Genomic DNA, 24,020 nt, shown 5'->3' with positions numbered 1-24,020 from the left:
GAGGCTGGTCACCAACAGGTGTGAGTTCCGGCCAGTGGGAAAAGAGAAGCGAGAACAAGTAGGAGAGTCACTTACTGTCTTAAGACCTCCGTCCCAGGCCGGGCACGGTGGCTCATGCCTGTAATCCCAGCACTCTGGGATGCCGAGGCAGGTGGATCGCCTGAGGTCAGGAGTTTGAGACCAGCCCGGCCAACATGGCGAAACCCCGTCTCTACCAAAAGTACAAAATTAGCGAGGCGTGGTGGTGCACGCCTATACTCCCAGCTACTCAGGAGGTGAGGCAGGAGAATCACTTGAACCAGGAGGCGGAGATTGCAGTAAGCTGAGATGGTGCCACTGTGCTCCAGCTTGGGCAAAAAGAGTGAAACTCCATCTCAAAAACAAAAGCAACAGCAATAACAACAACAACAAAACCTCCATCCCTAAAGCTGCACTCATAGCCTCCTTTGGCAACAACACACATCCACACTAATTACAAGGAGGCCTGGGAAATGCAGTCCCCGCCAGACGGTTGCACGTGTAGCTAAGACTTTGTTACTGCAGAAGAGAGGAGAACGGGTGTTGGTGGCAAACTGGCAGTCTCTGCCACAGCGTGGCCTCTTTTCCGTTGCCAGCAATTGGTTTCGGCATGGCATGTGCCGCAACCGTAGCCAATGACACATGAGGGGATTTTTCATGCGAAGTTTAACGGGAAAGTCTTTCTCACAGTAAGAGATTCCGGAAGAGGTGGTTTCTTCTCCCCTTGGACAGTATCATGTCAGAATGTGATATCTGGAATTAGGCACCTGTCTTGTGACCGTGATGGGAACAGGCTGTGGTTAAGGCAGATGCTCTAAAGTTGGTAGAGCCGTTAGATGCAAGAGCCCAGGTTCTTGCAGGTGCCACTGCATCTAAGCTGGCTGCCCCAGAAGCCATCCTCTGGCTGGACTTCCTACGTGTCACATTGGACATTTCCTTATGATTTAAGCCAAGGAATGGGGTTTTCTGTTACTTGTAGCCTTAAGCCTCCCAGATTTCATGTGAAGTTGGGCCAGAGCAGAGGCTGTGTGGAAGGGATGCGTGCAGCCCCTGGGGGTCTGATTCAAGGGTGATATGGTTTGGGTCTGTGTCTCCACCCAAATCTCAAGTCGAATGGTAACCCCGAATGTTGGAGGTGGGGCCCCACGGGAGGTGACTGGATCATGGCGTTGTTTCTCATTGATGAGTTAGTGCCATTCACTTGGAGCTGTTCTCATGATAGAGAGTGAGTTCTTGCGAGACCTGGGTGTTTACAAGCGTGTGGCACCTCCCCCCTCACTCTCTGTCTTGCTCCTGCTCCTACATGTGAGACAGGCCTGCTCCCCCTTCACCTTCCACCATGATTGAGGATACCAGCACCACGCTTCCTGGTCAGCCTGTGGAACTATGAGACGAATACATCTCTTTTCTTTATAAATTACCCCGTCTCAGGGATTTCTTTATAGCAATGTGAGAATGGACTAATACAGAGGGCTTGGGCAATACTCTAAGGCCGAGAGAGCTGGGCTCCCTTGGTGTCATTTCGTAGGTTGTTCTGGCTCTGAGGAAACAGGCTCTCTCCAGAAACGAGGTCCCTCTTGTGCATCTTGAGACACTTTCATATCCATAGTCCACTGTGCAACAGGCAGGTAAACATCACCAAGTGACTCCATTTTACAAGGAGGAAAGGAAGGCTCAAAGAGGCAATGTGCTGTGGCCACATCCATGAACAGGCTAGGGTTGAGACCAGGAACTCAGCCCTGGATCTCCTGGACTCCCAGGCCTGTGGTCTTGCTAGTGACACCAGGGCATCCTCTGCTGAAACAATTGGGAACAGGTGTCGTGGGAACCCTGTCAATTATAATAAATATTTATACAAGACAGGCAGTCGCCGTCCCTTCGGGAAGCTTGCAGTCTAGTGGGAGAGCAGAAACAAATAAATACGTAAGCAAATATCTACATTCCCACTGCAGTAGCTGCAAGGAGGGAAAAGGACGGAGGTGGGGTGGAGACGGATGACAGGCAGGAGATCTAGGAAGGTGAGTCTGCGGAAGTGACACTGGAGTACAGACCCCAAGGATGATGAGGCATAAACTGGGCAAAGACAGGGAGGAGGAAAAGAGTTCACAGTTCAGGGAAAAGCACGTGCGAAGACGCCGAGATGAGAGAGTGCTGGGCTCCTTTGGGTAGCTGCGAGTGCGACCAGAGCCACACAAGCAAGAGAGAGGAGGGGCCCGGCCATGGGGGCAAGGTTGAATTGAAGTCACAGGCTTTGCAGTTGGACTGCTTGGGTTCAAATGCTCACCCTGGTTTATCAGCTGTGTGTCCTTAAACAAAGCATTAACCACTCTGTGCTTCAACTTCTTCCTCCTTTCCAGTTCCTACCTTATCAGAACTGTGAGGAATGAAGAGATGAGTCATGTTGAAACACCTGGTACATAGTAAGTGCTTCAGCTGCTGGGACTGGGGCCTTCCTAGGACTGTGGTCTTTGTTGCGTGAGGAGTGGAGAATGCATTAGTTAGGACCCTGTTGGCTGCAGGGGACAGCAATCCAACTCACACTGGCTTAAGCCACAATTGGCAGATTGATTGGTTCTTATGTCTGAAAGATACAGGCTTAGATGTGTCACGGGGCACACGGCATTGCCAACTGGACTTGGTTTCTTTCTCTTCATTTTTTCCTGTGTTTTCTCCGGAGGTGACTCTGTTCTCAGGCCCGCTGTTCCCACATGGTGGCAGGCTGGCCACTTAGCTACTATAATCTCCTGCTTTTCCCCAGGCCAGTCTCATGGAGGGCTCTCACTGTCCTGGCTCCCATCTGGTGGCCATCCCTGAGCCAATCACTGTGGCAGCAGAGGGGCAGTATGGAGTGGAAAAGAGAAATTGACACTGATTGAGCAAACCTCCACAGTCACCGCACTGAGGCTAGGAAAGGAAATTGGGGCGTGATCACCAGCCACACAGGCAAACACGGCCAGTGCTGAATCAGGGGGCCCCTGGGGGTTTCCCATTGGGAAGGGGCAGGGTCTGATTTTTGTCTTGAGATGATCATGCTGGTTGCTGAACCGAGAAGAGATAGGAGGAGAACCTCAGTGGAGGTGCGGAGAGGCACTGGGGACCCATGTCCGGAGTCCAGGAGGGAGAATGGTGCTGTGGCTGGGCTGGTGGCAAAGGGGCAGAGATGGACAAGGAGGCACAGGGCAAGAGTGTGGTGACAGGGTGGACAGCGGTGGGGACAGGCAGATATTCCAAGGTAAGAGCCAGGGTTCTGGCTGAACAACTGAGATGGGGAGACTTGGGGAGTGGCATGGTGGGAAGGATGAAGAGGTCAGCTTTTGAGGTGCTGAGTTTGAGGACCCTTGCGGGTGTGAAATTCCACTCCTGGGCATTCTTGTCCGGTTTCCATGAAATATGGGAAGAATAAATAAATTGAATAATGGCTGCTTTGCCCAGTAGAAAGCACTAGAACTAAACTAGAGTAAGGGAGGCCTCCCCCAGCCCCGCTCCAGGAGGGTTGGGACTGGACCAGTGTGCTGAGCTGTTTTCACGGAATGGGTTCCTCAAACAGCATGCATCCAGCCCAGACCACCCTTATGAGTCCGGAGATTTCCTGAAATCCCCGGGCAGCTAGGTGGTCAGGAACACTTAGCATGGGACATCCAGGGAATGCTGGTCAAACTGACAGAGTCCCAGGCCCTGGGAACCGCCAGTGCAGCTGTGGTAACAGCATGGAAGATGCCAGGGCAGAGAGCCAAAACGCAGGGAGGAAGAGTGTGGCCCAGGCAGGTGCGCGCTAGTTCACAGGCAAAGCCAGTCAAGGCAGGGCTGCTAGAATCTGGGTTGGCTTGTTGGAGACAGAACTGGAGTGGCAGCTTCAATATTCCAGCAACGGTCGTGACCTCAGCTGTGGGGTGCATGTCCAGGTTTGGAGTGACCCCCCACCCCCACCCCAAAGCAATTTCCTCTGAAAACTTCCTAAACTAGAGCAAGACACAAGGCATCCCTGTCTCCTAGTCATCCTGAGGACTTCAGGAGAGGGCTCAGGGCCCCAGCCTTCTCCAGTCACCCCAAAGACCAGTGAACTGCTCCCCCCACATTGCCCCTCAACTTGTCCCCGCCTCTGCAGCAGCCCTTCCCTAACTCCCGCCCTGCAGAGGTTTTTTCGCATGTGCCTCACCTCCAGCCTGTGCTTCCCCCAAAGCAATGAGTGCCACCCACACGCGGCATACTGCCACATGGAGGCACTTGGGGTGTGCTGGGGATGGAAGAAATGCACGCCAGGGCAGACAGTCACCTGGGAAGGCACTTCATGGGTGGGTGGGGGGTACATGGGGCCTCAGGGCTCACCTGCTGGCTTCCTTCTCCAAGTCCCAGGCAAGGGGACTGTGATAAGACCCTCAGCCCAGCCTCAGTGGGCCCACAGTGGTCCCAGAGCTGACAGGCCCTAAGCTGGTGCGTGAGCCTGGGAGTCAGCTCCCCATCCATTAGGCCCGTAGCCCAGGCGGCTAATGCCGCGTGGACACTCTGCTCTCAGGCCTGGTATCCACTTAGGCGTTGTTAATATTTTACACGGCACAGCCAGAGGATCGATGTCTTGTTTATAGCTCAGGGTTTATGGGCAGTCATCGAAGCTCTCACTGGGAACTGGGAAGATGCTCAGGAGCACCCAGGGAAACAGAGGCAGAGAAGAAGGGTGGATGCCAGCCTCAGGACCTCCAAGATGGCCTCCTTTGCATGCTCAATTCTCGATCTCAAGCATTGGAGCCCCTGCCACGTGCCAGCCTGCATCTCATCCTATCCTTTCAAGCTCCCGGAGAGGCTGGATTATTGTTCCCATTTTATGGATGAGGAAACTGAGGCTTAGAGGGGTTATGTACCACTAGGCTTTCACAGGTCACTGATGGAGGCTGAGCCGGCACTACCTGGGCACAGGCTGGATCTTGCTCAGCACTTACGTGTGTAAATTACATTGCAGGAGGCTCTTTAACAGCTCTGCTCCAACAGAGCTGTTTTCTCTGGGGATTGTTAGCCTCTCTGCTTAGAACTTCTGCCTTTGGTCAGTGGAGAATCACCACATCCCAATCAACTGGAATTAAAAGCTAGGCATTTACAGTTCCTTAAAACTATTGCCAACGGCTCAGACATTTAACTAGGCAGGCAATACAGTGAGGCTGCACTGCGCAGCCCTCTCCCACTCAGTTCCCACCAGAAACAGGCTGGTGTCACGGGAAAGTCCCCGCTCCGGACTCCAGCAGGCCTGGCTGTCCCTGTGCCCCTCCCATAATTAGCCCCCAGCCTAGGTTTCCTCCCCTGTAAAATGGAGGAAGAGGAATGCCCACGGGGGAGTCCTTTAAGAATCACACGTAAGCCCAAAGGCTTGGCCCACATAGGCGCGCTCCAGGGGGCCCTGGCAGCCACACGCCGCGGCTCCCACCCCACCCAGGCAGCAAGCTCTGTGCCTGGGGCCGAGCATCAGCTGAATGAATGGCCGAGCGAGTGGCAGAGGCTCCTTAGAAGGAAGCTGCAACTGCTCAGGCCGTGAGTCCAAACAGGACTGGCGCTCACAGGCGTGGGGCCCCGCTGCATTTCTCCCGTGGCTAACGCAGCGGGAAGGATGAGGTGCGGGCCGTGGCCGCGCTGCCCGGCGGAGTCCGTCCCGCGGGGAAGCCCGCGGTGCGCCGCGCCCGCTGGGGGGCAGCCGAGGGCCAGGCTCCCGGTTCGGGTCTCCGGACTCGCGGCTCCAAGGACCCCGGGCTCCGCCCGGCCACGCCTTGTCCTCCCCTATTTTCTCCTTCCTTTTCGCGGCTTCCCCTCCTCTAACGGCCCCCGACAGGAAGAAAGCCGCCCACAAACGCATAAGCATGCCCTTGCCCTGCCCGCGCGTGGCGCTCCGCATCCGCTTAGCTCTTCCCCGCCGCCCGCCCGCCCGCCCGGAGGCGCGCGTCTCCCCCTCGCGGAGCAGGAGGCGGCGGCGGCTGCGAGTCGGTGACTCGACCAAGGTCACGCAGCAAAGTCAGCGCCCGAGCTCCGCTCCGCGGCCGCCAGGGCCAAGCCCACGCTTCCCCCAAAGGCCCGAGCGCGCGCGGGTTTCCGGAACGGGAGAACTTTGGAGACCAACTTCTGCATTTTCAAAGGGGGCTGCCCGGGTCCAGTTTACTCTCCGGCGGAGGACCCGGGTTGCGGGAAATGCGCCGGGCAGTGAGGGCTTCCCGGATCCCCCGCCGCCGACTCCGCGCGGGCCAGCGGAGCGGGGCGGGCCGGGCTCAGCGCCTCCCCTGGAGAGCGCAGCCACCGCCCCCTCCTCCCGGGCTCCAGGCCCCTCCCCAGCCCCTCGGCCCCTCCCCAGCCCCTCGGCCCCATCCTGCGCGTGGGAGAAACCGCCGACCGCGCGGCCTCCAGGCGCTGGCGGAGCAGCGGTGGCGACGCGCCAGACTCCGTCCCGGGCTGGCCCGTGCCGGGCGGGGCGGGGCGGGGCGGGGCGGGGCCGGCTCCCTCCGCCCTTCCCGGGCTGGCGCGGGGGGGGCCGCAGGGACGCCTCCCGGAGTGGCCGCCGCCCCTAGGCCAATGAGCGCGCGGGGAGCGGCGATGGAGGCTGGGGCGGCCAGGAGCGCCCGGGACCCCCGCGCCCCCGCGCCCGCGGGGCTGGAAAGGGGGCGACAGAGGCGCGGCGCCCGCGCGGGGCATGGAGGCGCCGCTGGCCCACGCTGGCCGTCCGCGCTGCGTTTCGCGCCGCCGCCGCCGCGCCTCGAAGTTTGCCGGCTGACTCGGAAAGTTGCGCTCGGGCTCGGCCGCCGCGTCCAGCCTCCGGCCTGCCCCGCTCGCCGCCGCCGCCCTCCGCGGGGCCCCGGCCCAGCCAACCCCGCAGCCCCGCCTGCCGGGGGCATGTGAGCCGTCGCCGCCCCCGAGAGGCCGTGCGGGCTGCACGGGCCCCGGCGCCTCCGAGGCAGTGTGTGGGCGAGGGGTGCGCCCGGGCCCAAGGGCCCCAGGCAGCCCGGCTCGCCATGGGCATCCAGGGCATGGAGCTGTGCGCCATGGCCGTGGTGGTGCTGCTGTTCATCGCCGTCCTCAAGCAGTTCGGCATTCTGGAGCCCATATCCATGGAAGGTAATGCGTGGCCACCCGCCCCTCCGCCGCCTCCGCGGGAGACCCGTGGTCTGGAGGGAGGGACCGGAACCCGCACGCCGGGGTGCACTGGTCTGGCGAGGAGCGGCCTGGGCCGCCGCCCCCTCCCGGCTCCGGAGGGTTGGTCCTGGGAATAAGGAGACGCAGAGGGCCCGGGCTCCCTGGAGCCCCAGAGGGGACGAAGCCGCAGCCCTTGGGCTGGGTGTGAGCGAGGCGCCTGGTGACACCTTTAGCGGACAGCCCCTGCCGTCCTAGGCCTGCAGTCCGAGCGCCCCTGGTGAGGACACCGGCTTGGGCCGCCCTGTAGTGGGAGGTGGCGCAGGGTGCAGATGACAGGAAGGACCCTCAGCCTAGGGCACTAGGCGGTGGGGAGAGATTTGAGGCCTCTGCCGTGTGATGGGGCTTCCCCTTTCGCCCCCCACCTGGTATCCAGTTACCCCTCCCCAAGCAAGGTTCAAGCCCATGGGATCAGTAACCAAACCCGCAGGCGCCACATTTCTGTCCCAATAAAATATTAACTGAGGAGACAGACCCACACTTGGATCAGACACTGACGGCCCCCTGGGGCCCTTCCATGGCACACCTGGTTCTGAAGGGGACCCTGAAGCCTGGGATGTAGGTTGCCCCCTGTTCAAAGAGGCCCCGCACCTCTGGACCGTGGGGAAGGGGCTAGCTCGTCCTCTTCTTGTCCCTGCTGCCCTCTCCGAGGACATGGGCATCCTGCCTGCCCCAGCAGTCTGCTGACCTTGCTGGGCTCCAGCTCTCAGTACTGAGACCCAGAGGCCTGGGGATGAGAGACAGAGAGCCTGCCCCTGCCTGGGAGCTGCCCAGCAACCCCTCGGGCATGGGGATGTGCCCGGAGCCCCTGTGAAGGGCTGCTGAGGGCGAGAAGGGGCAGGAAGCAAGGCTTCCCTCCATTCTGCCTTTGGTGTCCAGGGCTAGCTCTTTTCCCAAAGTCCACGGCCACATGCTACTGAGAAGTCACTGGACTCTGCCACCCCTTGTCTCTTGGTGAGTGCGTGAGGCCCAGAGAGAAGGGACTTGCTCCAGGTGGCTCAGAGGGATGCCACCAAGAGCTTTGGATTGGAGATGGGGAAGAAAGTGGCCCAGGCTGGGCCTTCACTCGGCCGGATGGTGGCCCTGGCAGGGGAATCTGTGACAGGGAACTTTGTGGGAAATACAGGTGCTGGGATTGGGGCAGAGTGTGGAGGGGTGAGCGTCCTGTGCTGCTGTGCCTCAGAGGACTGTGCCTCCTGCAGGGAGTGCCATCCCCTGTCCCCTTGTCCCATTTTCTTTCCCCATCTGGAGCCTGGGGTGGGTGTGGAGGGTGGCTGGTGCCCAGGGAAGCCGTGATCTCGCCATTGCTCTTCCCTGATCCTCGGGGCCTCCGGTGGCCAGGAGCAACAGCCAGCCTCACTTCACTTAGTACCTCAGACCTTCCTAACAGCAGGCTCGCCCACGGTCGGGGGCAGTGTGAAGTTTGCCTTTGTGATTTCTGAGGAGGGATTTCTTTGCAAGGTGGACAGTATGCACAAGACAACAGACGGTTTATTCCACCTGCCAAAAACCTCATTCAGGCTCCCATGAATCTCCGTTTTCTGGTGCATGTGCCCACTCATACCCCTGGAGTTCTGGGGTCTTGATCCAGTTGGGGGAGCTCAGAGCCTCAGAGTCAGCTAGGCCTATCCTGGGATCCTGTCGCCTTCATAAACTGGCTGTAAAAATCCCTGAAACAGTCCGAGCCTCAGTTCACCGTCTGTAAAGTGGGGCCGTAAGAATCCTGCTCCCTAGGGCTGTGGCGGGCTCGAACCAGTGGGGTTTGCACGGATAGTAAATGTGCAGGCTTTGTGAGCCATCCTTATCAGGGATACTGGCAATGAGTAGGTCAGTGATACTCACAGTAACAGCACTGAGTGAGCCATTCTCTCACTCAGACACCCCCACCCCGTCAGAGGGAGGGGGTTGTGAGTTCCAGATGTTCTGTTGGTGGGGAATGGTGTCAGCCAGCCGAGGGCCTGGAAGCTCCCATTGGCCAGGCAACGTCTAAGGAACTGTCAGATGAGCTGTGAGGAGCCCAGGCTGTCCCAGCAGCCTGGATGTGAGCGATCCTCAGTGCCGTTGGGGGCCGGAAGGAGACTGTTGGCCCAGCTCCACTCCAAGCTTGTGCGTGTGTAGTCAGAGGGGGTCTCTTGTCCTCTCTGAGCCTCCATGGTTCTCATCTGTAATAGACCAGAGTTATGGTGCCCTGGGGATTGCTAGGAACTAATGGATCCGGGTTCTGGGGACGCAGCCTTCTAGAAATACATGCAGCAGTCAAAGAGGCTTCCTGTCTGCCCTGGGTCCCCCATCAGTCCCTTTCCCTGGATGACCTCATGGAAGAGTCACCGCAGTCACTTTTCCTGAGCACTAATGGAACAGGAAGCTCACCCCTTGATCCATGGACAAGGGGGCTGAGCCCGGGGTGGTGGCATGGCTGTCCAGACCACCAGGGCAAATCAGTGGGCAGCAGGGCATGGGCCTGGCCAGAGGCCAGGCTAGCCTCAGTGTGACAGACGCTGGGTGGTAGAAAGGCAGACCTCATCCTGTCTGCTTAATTAGGATTTCTCCTTCCCTGGTAACCTACGGGATATCAGAGATGAAGAAGCTGCCTGCCATCCACGAGCTTCACCTCGGCAAGGGTGCGAGAGCCTGCAGCTGCTGGGATGGCCCTGAGGGCCATCACGGGGATCACGTCTTGGCTTTGGGACCTGGACCCTGTGGGGCAGGGCCGGGGGTGGGGTCTGCATCTGAGGGGCTATGGTGCCTGACACTCCATGTTTAACACCGTGGGGTCCCAGCCCAGAAGGTCCATAAAGCTCCTGAAATTATGGGCAAGATGTGTGTTTGATGCTTCTTCCTGGAGTGCTGAAATACGGTTCTCAAGGGGATCTGTGTTCCCCAAGTGCTCAAAGACTCGCCCCTGTGGCTCTCCGTGGAGCCTTGCTGGTGGAGGTTGTTGGTGGGCCCCGGTGGGCAGCATCCCTGATGTGCTGGTGACATAAAGGTCCTCCTTGTCCCTCTGTGGTTCCGGGCTCCTAGTACATTCCTTGTAGGAGCCAAGACTCCCTTACATGCTTGATTTTTCCCCACAGCCTTGTCACTCCCTTAAGATACTGGGTATCTCAGTTTCTTTATCGTTAGTTCATGGTCTTTCTCCCCCAGCCGCGGGTCGCATGAGGGCAGGGACTTTGTCCTGCTCACATTAGCACCCTGTGCCTAGAACAGTGCCTGGCACCAGGCGGCAGCTCGGGGAGGATTTGTTAAATTCATGAGGGAACCTGCTGACCAAGAGGGAGAGCTGGAGCCTTTTTCTGTCCCCTCTGTCTCAGCCCCTGCTGGCGAGCCTGAGGCCAGGTCCTGTGAGAGCTACTGCCTGGATGGGCACAGAGCAGGGGGCCCAGAGCAGCAGGAGTGGGGGCTGCTGCAGAGAGCACAGAGGCTTGAGGTGGGTGTGCTCAGTGTCGTCAGGGTAAGTGGGTAGAGCCAAGTGAGTGAGGAGCGGTGGCCGTGGAGGTGGGGGGCCAGTGGTCTCTTCACCGAGCTGCACATCGTCATTGTAATCATCTGGGAACTTTGAAAACTACCTGCCGTGCCCACCCTGGGGCATCAAACCCTAAATCTCTGCCATGCCCACCCTGGGGCATCGAACCCTAAATCTCTGCCGTGCCCAGCCTGGGGCATCGAACCCTAAATCTCTGCCGTGCGCATCCTGGGGCATCAAACCCTAAATCTTTGGGTGGAACCCAGGCATTTTGATTTTTAGGAGTTTCTGCCCTGGGTCCCCCATCAGTCCCTTTCTCTGGGTGACTTCATTGGGGAGTCACTGCAGCCACTTCTCCTGAGCAGTGTTCAGTGTCATCAGTGGTGAGCGAACTCTGAAGCCAGAGTTGGGAGTTGAGGCGCACGGCCTTCGAGGACAGGGACTCTCAACGTGTGCTGTGGGTCAGCAGCAGCAGTAGCCCAGCAGCTTGGTAGAAATGCATCTTCAGGGCCGGGCGTGGTGGCTCATGCCTGTAATCCCAGCACTTTGGGAGGCCGAGGTGGGCGGATCACGAGGTCAGGAGATCGAGACCATCCTGGCTAACACGGTGAAACCCCGTCTCTACTAAAAATACAAAAAATTAGCCGGGCGAGGTGGCGGGCGCCTGTAGTCCCAGCTACGCTGGAGGCTGAGGCAGGAGAATGGCGTGAACCCGGGAGGCGGAGCTTGCAGTGAGCTGAGATCCGGCCACTGCACTCCAGCCTGGGCGGCAGAGCGAGACTCCGTCTCAAAAAAAAAAAAAAAAAAAAAAAAAAAAAAAAAGAAATGCATCTTCAGGCCCCTACCCCAAACCTGCAGGCTCAGAAAGTCTGGGCTTGGGCCCAGCAGCTTCTCTCTTCCCCAGGTCCAGGTGCTGGGGACGTACTGAAGCCTGAAGACTACTGCCCTGGCCAGGGGTGGACCTCCGCAAGGACATTTGCTTTTACTGTCGGAGAAACCCGGAGCCATCGGAAGGTTCCGAGCAGAGGAGTGAAGTGGCTTTGCCTTTCCGCAGGGTCCCGCTGAGTGCTGTGTTGAGAGCAGACTTGGGGTGCGAGGCGCCAGGGGAAGCAGATCCTGTGAGAGGCATTTGCAGCCATTGCGGAGGGAGACAGCGTTGGGGCTGGGGGAAGTCTCCGGTTCCAGATCTATTTCCCAGGGAGAGCTGTTGGTTTGCAGTGGGGCATGAGGGGAAGGAAGGAGTCTGGAAGATCGGCCTGAGCACCTAGAAGGTACAGCGGCCATCTGTTGAGATGGGGAAGCCTGGGGCGGGGTACAGGTTTGTGGGAAGGTCAGCAGCTCTATTTGGACCTGGTGAGTTTGGGATGTATTAATTTTCTATCACTGCTGTGACAGGTTCCCACAGATTCAGAAGTGACTGCAGTGGCTCCCCCATGAAGTCACCCAGAGAAAGGGACTGATGGGGGACCCAGGGCAGAGAGTCCCCCAAGAAACTCCTAAAAATCCCAGTGCCTGGGTTCTACCCAGAGATTTAGGGTTCAGTGCCCCAGGGCGGGCCTGGCAGAGATTTAGGTTTCAGTGCCCCAGGATGCGCCTGGCAGAGATTTAGGGTTCAGTGCCCCAGGGCGGGCATGGCAGAGATTTAGGGTTCAGTGCCCCAGGGCGGGCATGGCAGAGATTTAGGGTTCAGTGCCCCAGGGCGGGCCTGGCAGAGATTTAGGGTTCAGTGCCCCAGGGCGGGCCTGGCAGAGATTTAGGGTTCAGTGCCCCAGGACGGGCCTGGCAGAGATTTAGGGTTCAGTGCCCCAGGGCGGGCCTGGCAGAGATTTAGGGTTCAGTGCCCCATGGTGGGCCTGGCGGGTATTTTTTAAAGTTTCCAGATGATTTGGTTTCATTCCTGAAACCAAAACAAATTTACTATCGTATAGCTCTGTGGCTCAGAGACCTGCAGGGACCTCCCTGGCTCATGCCTGTAATCCCAGCGCTTTGGGAGGCTGAGGTGGGAGGGTCACGGGAGGCCAGGAGTTCCAGACCAACCTCGTCAACATAGCAAGAGCCTGTCTCTACAAAATAAAAGGTCCAAGTGGAGCCATGAAGGAGGTGTTGGGGTGTACGTGTCAGGAATTTATCAGAGTAGTCTGGCTGAGAAAGAATTTTACAGGCCACTGGCAAATGTGGGGATATAGCACTGTGAGACTGGGGGAGTCACCAGAGAAGTGAGTAGGACAGGCCAGGTGGAGTGGCTCAGGCCTATAATCCCAGCACTTTGGGAGGCCGAAGAGGGCAGATCACTTGAGGTCAGGAGTTCAAGACCAGCCTGACCAACATGATGAAACCCCGTCTCTACTAAAAATACAAAAATTAGCCGGGCGTGGTGGCAGGTACCTGTAATTTCAGCTACTTGGGAGGCTGAGGCAAAAGAATCACTTGAACCCGGATTGCAGTGAACCGAGATCATGCTACTGCACTCCAGCCTGGGCAACAGAGCAAGACTCTGTCTCAAAACAAACAAACAAAACAAACAAATAAGAAATGGGTAGGACAGAAAGGGGACCAGATTCAAGGGCCCAACCTGGGGCCCTCCAGCATTTGTTAACAGGTCAGTGAGAAAGAGCAGGGTCCGGAACACTGGAGAGCTGTGTCCTGGAGGCAAGGGGAGGAGGGGCAGCCAGGGGAGGGAGGGAGTGGTCCTGGGGTCAGAGGCTGCTGCCCAGCTGGTTGTGGACTCAGAACATCCAGGCTCCAGGTCACCTGAGGACAAGACCCAGCACAGGACTTAGCAGCCCCTCCTGGAATCTCCATGCCCCCCCGACCAGCCTTCCCCCCAGCCCTCCCTCTCCAGTCCTCCCTCCCTCCCTAGCTCTCCTTCTCCTGCCCTCCCTCCCCTGCCTTTCCCCCCAGCCCTCCCTCGCCTGCCTTTCCCCCCAGCCCTCCCTCCCCTGCCTTTCCCCCCAGCCCTCCCTCCCCTGCCTTTCCCCCCAGCCCTCCCTCCCCTGCCTTTCCTCCCAGCCCTCCCTCCCCTGCCTTTCCCCCCAGCCCTCCCTCCCCTGCCTTTCCCCCCAGCTTTCCCTCCCCTGCCTTCCAGTTCAGGAACATCCTGTTGCCAGTTAGGGGGTGGCCGGGGGGCCTGCCAGGGCCCTGACCACTGGCAATGCCAGACCTCCCCTGGTCATCACAACTGCTTACCAGACATGTCCAGGAGGGAGACAGGAAGGCAGATGCTTTCCTGTGTGGAGTTGATAACAGTCTGGTCACCCTGCAGGAGGCCTCCTGTCCGTGGCTGAAGAGAGTGTGCAGCCTGTCAGGTTGTTGCTTCAGTGATTTGGGGGTTCCCAGGCATCTGCCCCCTAAACCTGGCACTCTGTCCTAATGGCTATAGTCCCACCATTAGCCATATGGGTTAGTGAGCAAACACTGAGCATGTGTGCTGGGGTGGGAGCTGTAAGGGCCTCTCAGCTGGGCGGGATTGGATTCTGACTGGGGCAGGGGTGTCTCCTAGTGGGAGGACTGAGCCCTATGCACAGAGTGAGTAAGTGGCCAAGACTCTGCAGGAGGCAAGGCCCTGGGAAGAGAAAGATGCTTTCCATGCGGAGAACCTGGGTGGGGGCCTCCCCGACCACTCCACACAGAACTGATCCCCGAGGGAGAGCAGCTGACACCAGGCCCTTCACTGGATGTGGCCGTGTGGTCCAGTTCGCCTCCCCCACGAAGGGCCTTCTGGGAGCAGATCGGATTCAGAGGCCAGAGTGGGAGCAGCTGGCATTGGGCTGGAGCCGGGCATCCCGGCCTGCAGGCCCTGCCTGGTCTAGCACACTGGGTTTCCCCCCGTTCCAGCCCGGCATGGCCACTTGCTTACAGGGTGACTTCTCTATGTTTAACCTCCTTGAACCTCACCTTCCTCTTCTGTGGAATAAGGATAATCATACCTCCCAGTATCCGCTTTAGCCAGAGAGGGTGCTGAGCCAAAAACACTTTGGAAAAGTTGAAAGAGGAACTCGGGTCTCAGAACTTCAGACGGGGAGGGCAAGAAGAAGTGGGTGCGGGCGGGTGAGGCAGATGCAGCCCCAGCCCGGAGCTTTGTGACCACATCTGTGGCATGAGGCTCGACTTTGGCCGCTGCTTCTCTTCGCTCAGCTCAGATTTCCATGCAGCTCTCAACCAAGGGCAGTTTTACCCGGCAGGGACATTTGGCAACGTCGAGAGACATTTTTGGTTGTCACAGCTGGGGAGGTGCTACTGGCATCTGGGGGGTACAGGCCAGGGGTGCTGCTCACCGTCCTGCAGCATGCAGGGTGGCCCCAGCACAGCACGCGCGGTATCTGACCCTGTGTCAGTAGCACTGAAGTGGAGGACGCAGTCCTAGAAGGAGCGCTGGCCGAGGGCTGGGAGTTCCACATCACGTGGACAAGTCACTTCTGTCTGAGTGGTTTCCTCACCTGTAAGTGAGGGGCGGGGAGCAGAGGCACCGTCTCCCCTGGGAACTCTCCCAGACCCTGCCCTCTCCCTGCCCCCTCAGGTTGTGTTAGATACGCGGCCCTCAGATTTTCTGTGTTCCTGTCCCACCCTGCCGTGGGCTCTCTCAGAGCAGCAGGGGCGTGTGTCTCTACACTTAGAGCTTCACAGTATGCCCAACACTGCCTGGCAAGCAGCGGGTGTTCAATAAATGTAAGTTATATGCCACCATAGCACACACTTATTGAACACACATTTTTTGCCAGGCAGCACAGGTAACACGGAGTCTTGGCCCTGCCTTTAGAGTAGCTCTGGGACAGTACTCTCTGCAGGGAGGGTCCCTCTGGCTGGGGCGGAGGCAGGGAGACTGGGTTGTGGGGACCCTATGGTTTAGGAGTGACCTGAGCGGCAGAGACAGCAGAGGTGTGAGGTGTGATGGGGAAGAGGAGAATGCCTAGAATCAGGATGTGCAGGGTCTGGCCCACTGCCCTTGCTCCTCCCTCCTGGGAGGTGACCCCAGACACTCTGCACCCGCCCTCTGCACACCTGCCCTGAAAGCATCTCTAACTGCAGGGCCAAGGGGACCACCAGGGGCCTGGTCTTACAAAGGTGACCTTGGGGCCTCCTGGATCCGCAGCCATCTCTTGGCTTGGAGCAGGCCCAAGGGCCATTGTGATCCTTCCTGCTCGTTCTCTTGCTCTCCTTCCCCTCAACACCCTCTCCCAGCTTTGCTGGGGCCAGTGGTGATGCTGTGGGTATGCTGCGTGCCCTGTTCCTGGCTGGGCCTGCTGCCCTGTAAACTGCTAGTCCCTCAGGTCTCCTGCAGCTCCTTGGGTAGGCTTTCCAGATCTGGGATGCTGATGACAGTGATAGGAACCAACCTCTAGAGAGTGCTGTCTCCTTGGGGGCACTTTGTGCATATCCCAATCTTGTCCTCATCAGCAGGCTCGTTTCATCAGCGAGGAAGCTGAGGGCCAGGGAGCAGCAGAGCCAGGACCTTTCTGAACACCAGCACACCTGCCCCAAATGCATCTACCACTGCAGGGCCTCGGGGACCACTGGAGATGGTCATGTGTGTCCCGGCCTCTTACAGGACAGGTGTCAGGAGCCCAACGTGGAGGCAGCTGCCCTGGTCCAAGCCCACAGTGAGAGGACCCCTGCCCTGAGCCGCTGTGGAGACTGCGTGTGTGAGTGTGCACAGGTCTTTCAAGGCAGCATCCGGCACGGAGGAAGCGCTTTCTTTATTATTATTATTATACTTTAAGTTCTAGGGTGCATGTGCACAACGTGCAGGTTTGTTACATAGGTATACTTGTGCCATATTGGTTTGCTACACCCATCAACTCATCATTTACATTAGGTATTTCTCCTCATACTATCCCTCCCCCAGCCCCCCAGCCCCTGACACGTCCCAGTGTGTGATGTTCCCCACCCTGTGTCCAAGTTATTTCATTGTTCATTTCCCACCTATGAGTGACAACATGCGGTGTTTGGTTTTCTGTCCTTGTGATAGTTTGCTGAGAACGATGGTTTCCAGTTTCATCCATGTCCCTGCAAAGAACATGAGCTCATCCTTTTTTATGGCTGCATAGTATTCCATGGTGTATATGTGGCACATTTTCTTAATCCAGTCTGTTATTGATGGACATTTGGGTTGGTTCCAAGTCGTTGCTATTGTGAATAGTGCCACGATAAACATACATGTGCATGTGTCTTTATAGTAGCATGATTTATAATCCTCTGGGTATATACCTAGTAATGGGATCGCTGGGTCAAGTAGTAATTCTAGTTCTAGATCCTTGAGGAATCGCCACACTGTTTTCCACAATGGTTGAACTAATTTACACTCCCACCAACAGTGTAAAAGCATTCCTGTTTCTCCACATCCTCTCCAGCATCTGTTGTTTCCTGACTTTTTAATGATTGCCATTCTAACTGCGTGAGATGGTATCTCATTGTGGTTTTGATTTGCATTTCTCTGATGACCAGTGATGATAAGCATTTTTCATGTGTCTGTTGGCTGCATAAGTGTCTTCTTTTGATAAGTGTCTGTTCAGATCCTTTGCCCACTTTTTGACGGGGTGTTTTGTCTTTTTTCTTGTAAATTTGTTTTAAGTTCTTTATAGATTCTGGATATTAACCCTTTCTCAGATGGGTAGATTGCAAAATTTTTCTCCCATTCTGTAGGTTGCCTGCTCACTCTGATGGTAGTTTCTTTTGCTGTGCAGAAGCTCTTTAGTTTAATTAGATCCCATTTGTCTATTTTGGCTTTTGTTGCCATTGCTTTTGGTGTTTTAGTTATAAAGTCCTTGCCCATGCCTATGTCCTGAATGGTATTGCCTAAATTTTCTTCTAGAGTTTTTATGGTTTTAGGTCTAACATTTAAGTCTTTAATCCATCTTGAATTAATTTTTGTATAAGGTGTAAGGAAGGGATCCAGTTTCAGCTTTGTACATATGGCTAGCCAGTTTTCCCAGCACCATTTATGAAATAGGGAATCCTTTCCCCATTTCTTGTTTTTGCCAGGTTTGTCAAAGATCAGATGGTTGTAGATGTGTGGTGTTATTTCAGAGGGTTCTGTTGTGTTCCATTGGTCTAGATCTCTGTTTTGGTACCAGTACCATGCTGTTTTGGTTACTGTAGCTTTGTAGTATAGTTTGAAGTCAGGTAGCATGACGCCTAGGAGGAGACACTTTCAGAGTGTACATTCACCTCACTTCTTGCCTGAAATGACCCAGGCCACATTCCCCCACAGCTACACATCACTACCTGTGTCCTAGGAGTTAGTGGGAAGGGAAGATGCATGTGGCCTGCACTTGGTCGTGTTGGGTATCCTTCATCCTGTGCCCTGTAGAGTCAGGAGCCCAGAGGCTGCTGGCCCAGGGACTGCTGGGCCAGGCTTGCCAGCGTGGGTGGCCTCTGCAGGAGACAGTATGGGCTGGAGCCGGATGCTTGATGTTGCTCTAGGCTGGGAACCTGGGCAAGGCCCCTTCCTCCCCAGGTCAGCGGCTCCACTGTCATGTACCTAGACACAGGTAGTAGCATCACAGCAGTTTCACCACAGACTCTCCAATGAAGTCTTACAAGTCCAGTGCCCCCTTGATGGGTAAAAGGGACAGCTCAGCTCAGATTCAAAAGGGAGTCTTGCCCCAGAGGCCTCCCCTCACCCCACGACAGTTCCTGGACCTTCTGTGGGACCCTATGGTTTAGGAGTGACCTGAGCAGCAGAGTAAGTGAAGGCTGAGATCCCTGGCCTGGGACAGGGCTATGGAGCCCCATTTCGTGGTGTGCAGGACGCCCTGCCCCAAGCCCTCATGGACGGTCAGCCAGAGGCACCAGTGGGCAATTCCAGGGCCAGCTGCACCTCTCAGGAGCTGAGCTCTGGTCCTCTAGAGGCCGGGCCCCTGGGGCAGTGGGTGGGGCTTCTTTCTTCCCTGGTCTCCACAGGCCTTATGGGGATGACGTACTCTTTCTGCCCAGTGCACAGTCACTAAGGAGGGTATGATGTGAAGTCATGAGTGTAGGGCCACACCGAGGCTCTCAGTAGACCCAGGACTGCAGGAATTCCAGGGCTTCCCATCAGTAAATTAAATTAATAGTATTGAAATGCAGTATCTATGTCAGGAAGGCCATGAGTGTTCCCCTTGGTGACCACATGCGTACTTTTGGAAATATCAGATCCAGTCACAATCCAGCCTGGCGCTTCACCTTGCTGGCCTCACCTTGCTGTGACTGGAGCCGGAACTGACTGGCTGTTGTCTGAGCCAGCTGCGCCCACCCCTGGCTTCTGCGTGTGTCAGGTACAGGCCGGGCACTGTGTCACACAGGGGCATGAATGTGCTGCAGTGCACCAAGGGGACCTTGACCAGCAGCTTTGGGGAGTACTGGTGGGGGGAACATCTGAATGGAGTGTGTTCAGGAGGGATGGGAGCCGGGAAGCATGGCACCTCTTCGGAGTTTTGCCACAAAGGGGAACGGATGGGTGACAGCTGGCAGGAGGCATAGGCTCGAGAGGTTTTTAGAGAATCTTCCATTGCTTCTGCTTCTCTCCTATGTGGCAAGCTGCAGGAAGCCTATGAGGGGCTTTGCAGAGGTACTGGTGCAGCTCAGAGGTTTCACAGGCTTCACCCATGGGGTGGCCAAAAAGTGCTCCTTGCCCAGTACCTGGTGCATTTCAGCTTAGTGAGTTAAAGATTTGGAGCCACTTTGCTGAGCTTTTGCACAGAGAGGACGACATGGGGTATAGGACAGGACCTGGACTGAGACTTTTACACACTGGGAAGAAAGCTCTGCTTGTAATCTGTCAGGCTGCTGTACAACTTTTAGACATCAAAAAGCCCTCATGCTTTTACTCCTGTGGCAAAATGCTTGTTGGATAGAGGAATTCAAACTTGATTGCAGCCCTCCTGGCTGTCAACGGTGTGTTAGCCTGTTTTCTGCTGCTATAACAGAATACTACAGAGTGGGTAATGGTATTGTACAGAAATGTATTGATTTACAGTTCTGGAAGCCGGGAAGTATAAGGTTGAGGGGCTGGCATCTGGCAAGAGCCTTCTTGCTGTGTCATAACATGGTGGAAAGCATCACATGGCTGAAGGGCCCAGGGAGCAAGAGAGAGTAAGAGGGGCAAACCCACTCTCATGGTGACAAACCCACTCCTGCAATAAGGGCATTAGCTCATTCGTGAGGGCAGAGCCCTCGTAAACTAAACATCTCTTAAAGGTCCCACCTCTTGCCAAGCATGCTAGTGCACCTGTAGTCCTAGCTACTCGGAAGGCCGAGGTAGGAGGATCACTTGAGCTCAGGAGCTGGAGACCTGCCTGGGCAGCACAGTGACACCCCCCTCTCAAAAACCAAACAATTTTTTTTTTTTTCAAAAAGGTCCCTTATCTTAATACTGTTGCAGTGGCAACCAAATTTCAACCTGAGTTTTGGAGGGGACAAACATTCAAACCGCAGCATTCTGCCCGGCCCACCCCCGCAAAATTCATGTCCTTCTCACGTACAAAATATATTCATTCCATCCCGATAGCCCCCAAACGTCTTAGCTCATGTCAGCAGCAACTCCTAAGCCCAGAGTCTCATCTGAATCAGATGTGGGTGAGACTCAAGGCATGATTCATCCTGAGGCAAATTCCTCTCCAGCTGTGAACCTGTGAAATTAAACAAGTTACATGCTTCCAGAATACAATGGTGAGACAGTTGTGGGATAGACATTTCCATTCAGGGAGAAACCGGCAAGAAAAAAGGGCATAACTGGTCCCAAGTACTTCCAAAACCAACCGTGAAGAGCAACATTAAATCTTAAGACTCGGGAGTAATGTTCCTTGACTCCCCATCCTACCTCCTGGACACACTGCGGTCCCAGGCAGCCCCACCCCCATGGCTTTGGTGGGCTCGGCAGCCGCAGCAGCTCTCCCAGGCTGATGTTGCCAGCTGGTCAGGCTGTAGCTCTGGAGTCTCAAGGGCAGCCCAGCCCTTGTGGCTCCACAGGGCATTGTCCTAGCGAGGACTCACTGGAGTGGCTCTTCCCCTGCGGCAGGTCTCTGCCTGGACCCCCAGGCTGTCTGATCCAGCCGCTGAAATCCAGGCAGAGGCAGCCATGCCTCCACTGCTCTTGAACTCTGTGTCCCTGCAGAATTAGCACCACATGGATGCTGCCAAGGCTTACTGCTTGCGCCCTCTGGAGCCATGGCCTGAGTTACACTCAGGCCCGCTTGAGCCACAGCTGGAGCAGCCAAGGAGCACTGCGGTGAAATGTGAGGAGCAGAGTCCCAAAGGCAGTTTGGAGCAGCGGGCCCTTGGAGGGGCCCCGAGCCCATCCCCTAAAACTATTCTCCCCTCCTAGAGCTCTGGGCCTGTGATGAGAGGGGCAGCCTGGAATATCCTGAAATGCCTTCATGATAAGTTCTGTCTTTAAGTCATTTCTTTCTTCTTTCATTTTACTATATGGTATGAAAAGAAACCACACAGCACCTTCAATATTTTGCTTAGAAATTTCTTCTGCTGGGTATCCTGGTTCATCACTCTTTTTTTTTGTTTGTTTTTGTTTTTTTTTTGATATGGAGTCTCGCTGTGTCACCCAGGCTAGAGTGCAGTGGCGCGATCTTGGCTCATTGCAAGCTCCGCCTCCCGGGTTCACGCCATTCTCCTGCCTCAGCCTCCCGAGTAGCTGGGACTACAGGCGCCCGCCACCACGTCCGGCTAATTTTTTGTATTTTTAGTAGAGATGGAGTTTCACCGTGTTTGCCAGGATGGTCTTGATCTCCTGACCTCGTGATCCGCCTGCCTCGGCCTCCCAAAGTGCTGGGATTACAGGCGTGAGCCACTGCACCTGGCCTCATCACTCTTAAATTCTGCCTTCCATACTCCAGCCCAGGCGACAGAGCGAGACTCTGTCTCAAAAAAAAAAAAAAAAAAATCTGCCTTCCATAAACATGAAGCCACTGGGCATGGACACAATTCAGCCAAGTTCCTTGTCACTATAAGGATGGGCTTCTCTCCAGTTTCCAATACCTTATTCCTCAATTCCCTCTGAGACCTCATCACCATCCATATTTCTGCCAACATTCTGATCACAGCCACTTTAATATCTGGGACATTTCAGACTTTTCCTACAGCTCTTCTCTTCTGAGCTCTTAATGTTCTGTTCATGGTGACAGGCCTTTTTCTTGTCTGCTCCTCCAGACTTCCAGCCTCTGCTCACTACCCAGTTCCAAAGCCACTTTCCCATTTTTAAGTATTTGTTATCACGACACCCAACTCTCAGTACCAGTTTTCTGTCTTAGGCTGTTTTGTGCAGAATACCACAAACAGGGTAATTTATAATGAACAGGTATGTATTGGCTCACAGTTCTGGAGGCTGGGAAGTCCAAGATCGAGGGCTCGGCATCTGGGGATGGCCTTCCTACTGAATCATCATTCCATGGCGAAGAACAGAGAGAGAGAGAAAGAGAGAGAGAAAGTGAGAGGGGGGCAAAGCCGCTCCTGTGATAATGGTGTTAGTCCATTTGTGAGGGTGGGGCCCTCATGGCCTAAACACTTCTTACGGGTTCCACCTCTGAATACTGTTACAGTGGTGACTGAATTTCAGCATGAGTTTTGGAGGGACAAACATTGAAACCACAGCAAATGGGGACTTCGATGGGGAGGAGGTGGCCCAGGACTAGCCCCTGGAGAAGGAGGAGAAGGGCCGCACTGGGGGAGAGGTAGAAAGGGAAATGGCTGAGTTTGTTGGCATCACAATTTTGCCCTGAGCAATCTTCTATAAGTTAACATCTAAACACACGGAGCTGGAGCCCTGATCAATAGTAAAAGTCCAAGTCTCCTGTAGACAGTGCTCTAATGTTACTTTGAAAAGCCATGCAGCTATCTTCTTGCCTCACCTTCCATTTCTGGGTAATTTTAACATCCATGTCCTGGTAGATGATGCCAGCAGTCACTCAGTTTCCCAGGTCAGAAATGCGGGGTCATTCTGGACTCTGCGTACCCCACCCTGGTCAAGTCAGCAGCTAGAAACTCTGGCTTCTTCATTCCTGACACCTCCCACCAGTTCCCTTCACTGCATTCTCTTCACTGTGAAACCCTGTGGCCAGAGTGACCATTCTGGAGTGCAAATCAGACAACCCTTTCTCCGCTTTGGGCCCTTCGATGGCTCTCGTGTCCACCTGTGCCTCGGCTCACCTTGGACTCCGTGCTCAGGTGCCCTTGACACCAGTTCACCTGCTGTCACTGGACCTGAGTCTTGGACTATTATCTCTTTTTCTCTGATTCTCCTGCCCACTCTGTGCCCAACAGGTATAAACGTCAGGGAATGCTGGGGCCTGGGACAATCTACAGGAGGCAGGCTCTGCCTAGAGGCATTAAAATTAAAGCCGGCGCTGGTACTCCATAAACTCACCCGAGGAAACATAGCTGGGAGAATCCTACCCAGCACATGTTCCAGAGCAGCTCCCATGCACAGGCACTGTTCCAGAGCTGGGTACGGCAGCGAGGAGACCCGAATCCCTGCTGCGGTCACCCTGCAGAGGGAGAGACCAACAGTATACCAGGTGTCTTAGTCTTCTCCGGCTGCCATAACAAAATAACGCAGACTGGAGGACTTAAACAGCAGAAATGTATTTTCTCCCAGTTCTGGAAAGAAAGTCTGAGAAGAGGGTCCCCACAAGGATAGTTTCTGGTGAGGGCTTTCTTCCTGGTGTGCAGACGGCTGCCTTCTTGCTCTGTCTTCATGTGGCCTTTCACTGCATGCACGTGGAGGCAGAGATAGCTGTCTCTCTTAGTCTTTTTATTTTCTTTTTGTTTTTTGAGATGGAGTCTTGCTCTATCGCCCAGGCTGGAGTGCAGTGGCGTGATCTCAGCTCACTGCACGCTCCGCCTCCTGGGTTCAAGCGATTCTCCTGCCTCAGCCTCCTGAGTAGCTGGGACTACAGGCATGCACCACCAGGCCCGGCTAATTTTGTATTTTTAGTAGAGATGGGGTTTCTCCATGTTGGTCAGGCTGGTCTCAAACTCCTGACCTCAGGTGATTCGCCCACCTTGGCCTCCCAAAGTGTTGGGATTACAGGCGTGAGCCACCGCGCCCGGCCTCTCTTACTCTTCGTATAAGGCTACCAATCCTATGGGATAAGGGCTCAACCTTGTGACCCCATGTAACCTTGGTTACCTCCTAAGGACCCTATCTCCAAATACAGTCACACTGGGGGTTAAGGCTTCAGCGATGAATTTGAAGGGACACAGTTCAGTCCATAGCACTAGTAAACAGAAATCTGCACATGCCAGGGAGCAATATCCCAATGAAGAGAGAAACAGATGGAGATAGAGAGAAATGGAAGTGTCCCTCTGAGGAGGAGGTGACATTTGACCAGAGGCTGGCAATAGGGGGACCCTACGGGGAGAGTGTGCCTGGTAGGTTTGAGGGGCACCCATA

At 55.7% G+C, this 24,020-nt stretch overlaps 1 protein-coding gene across 3 annotated transcripts in view; it reads left to right on the top strand.

Moving 5' to 3' along the window:
* Positions 1-24,020, top strand: part of LOC105490018 (potassium voltage-gated channel interacting protein 3) — a 92,382-nt gene that overhangs the window by 44,501 nt on the left and 23,861 nt on the right. The window contains exon 1 of one of the 3 annotated variants that reach the window (XM_011755228.2): positions 6,655-7,101. The exons of the other annotated variants lie outside the window; for them this stretch is intronic. Within the exon in view, the coding sequence (XP_011753530.1) occupies positions 6,999-7,101 (103 nt within the window). The 5' untranslated portion in view covers positions 6,655-6,998. Of the gene's footprint in view, positions 1-6,654; positions 7,102-24,020 lie in introns of those variants that run through there. 3 annotated transcript variants of the gene reach the window in all.

The sequence above is a fragment of the Macaca nemestrina genome, chromosome 13 (genome assembly GCF_043159975.1).
Source record: "Macaca nemestrina isolate mMacNem1 chromosome 13, mMacNem.hap1, whole genome shotgun sequence".
Taxonomy (NCBI): domain Eukaryota; kingdom Metazoa; phylum Chordata; class Mammalia; order Primates; family Cercopithecidae; genus Macaca; species Macaca nemestrina.
The sequence above is the reverse complement of the archived record's forward strand: the minus strand, read 5'-3'. Positions and strand labels throughout refer to the sequence as shown.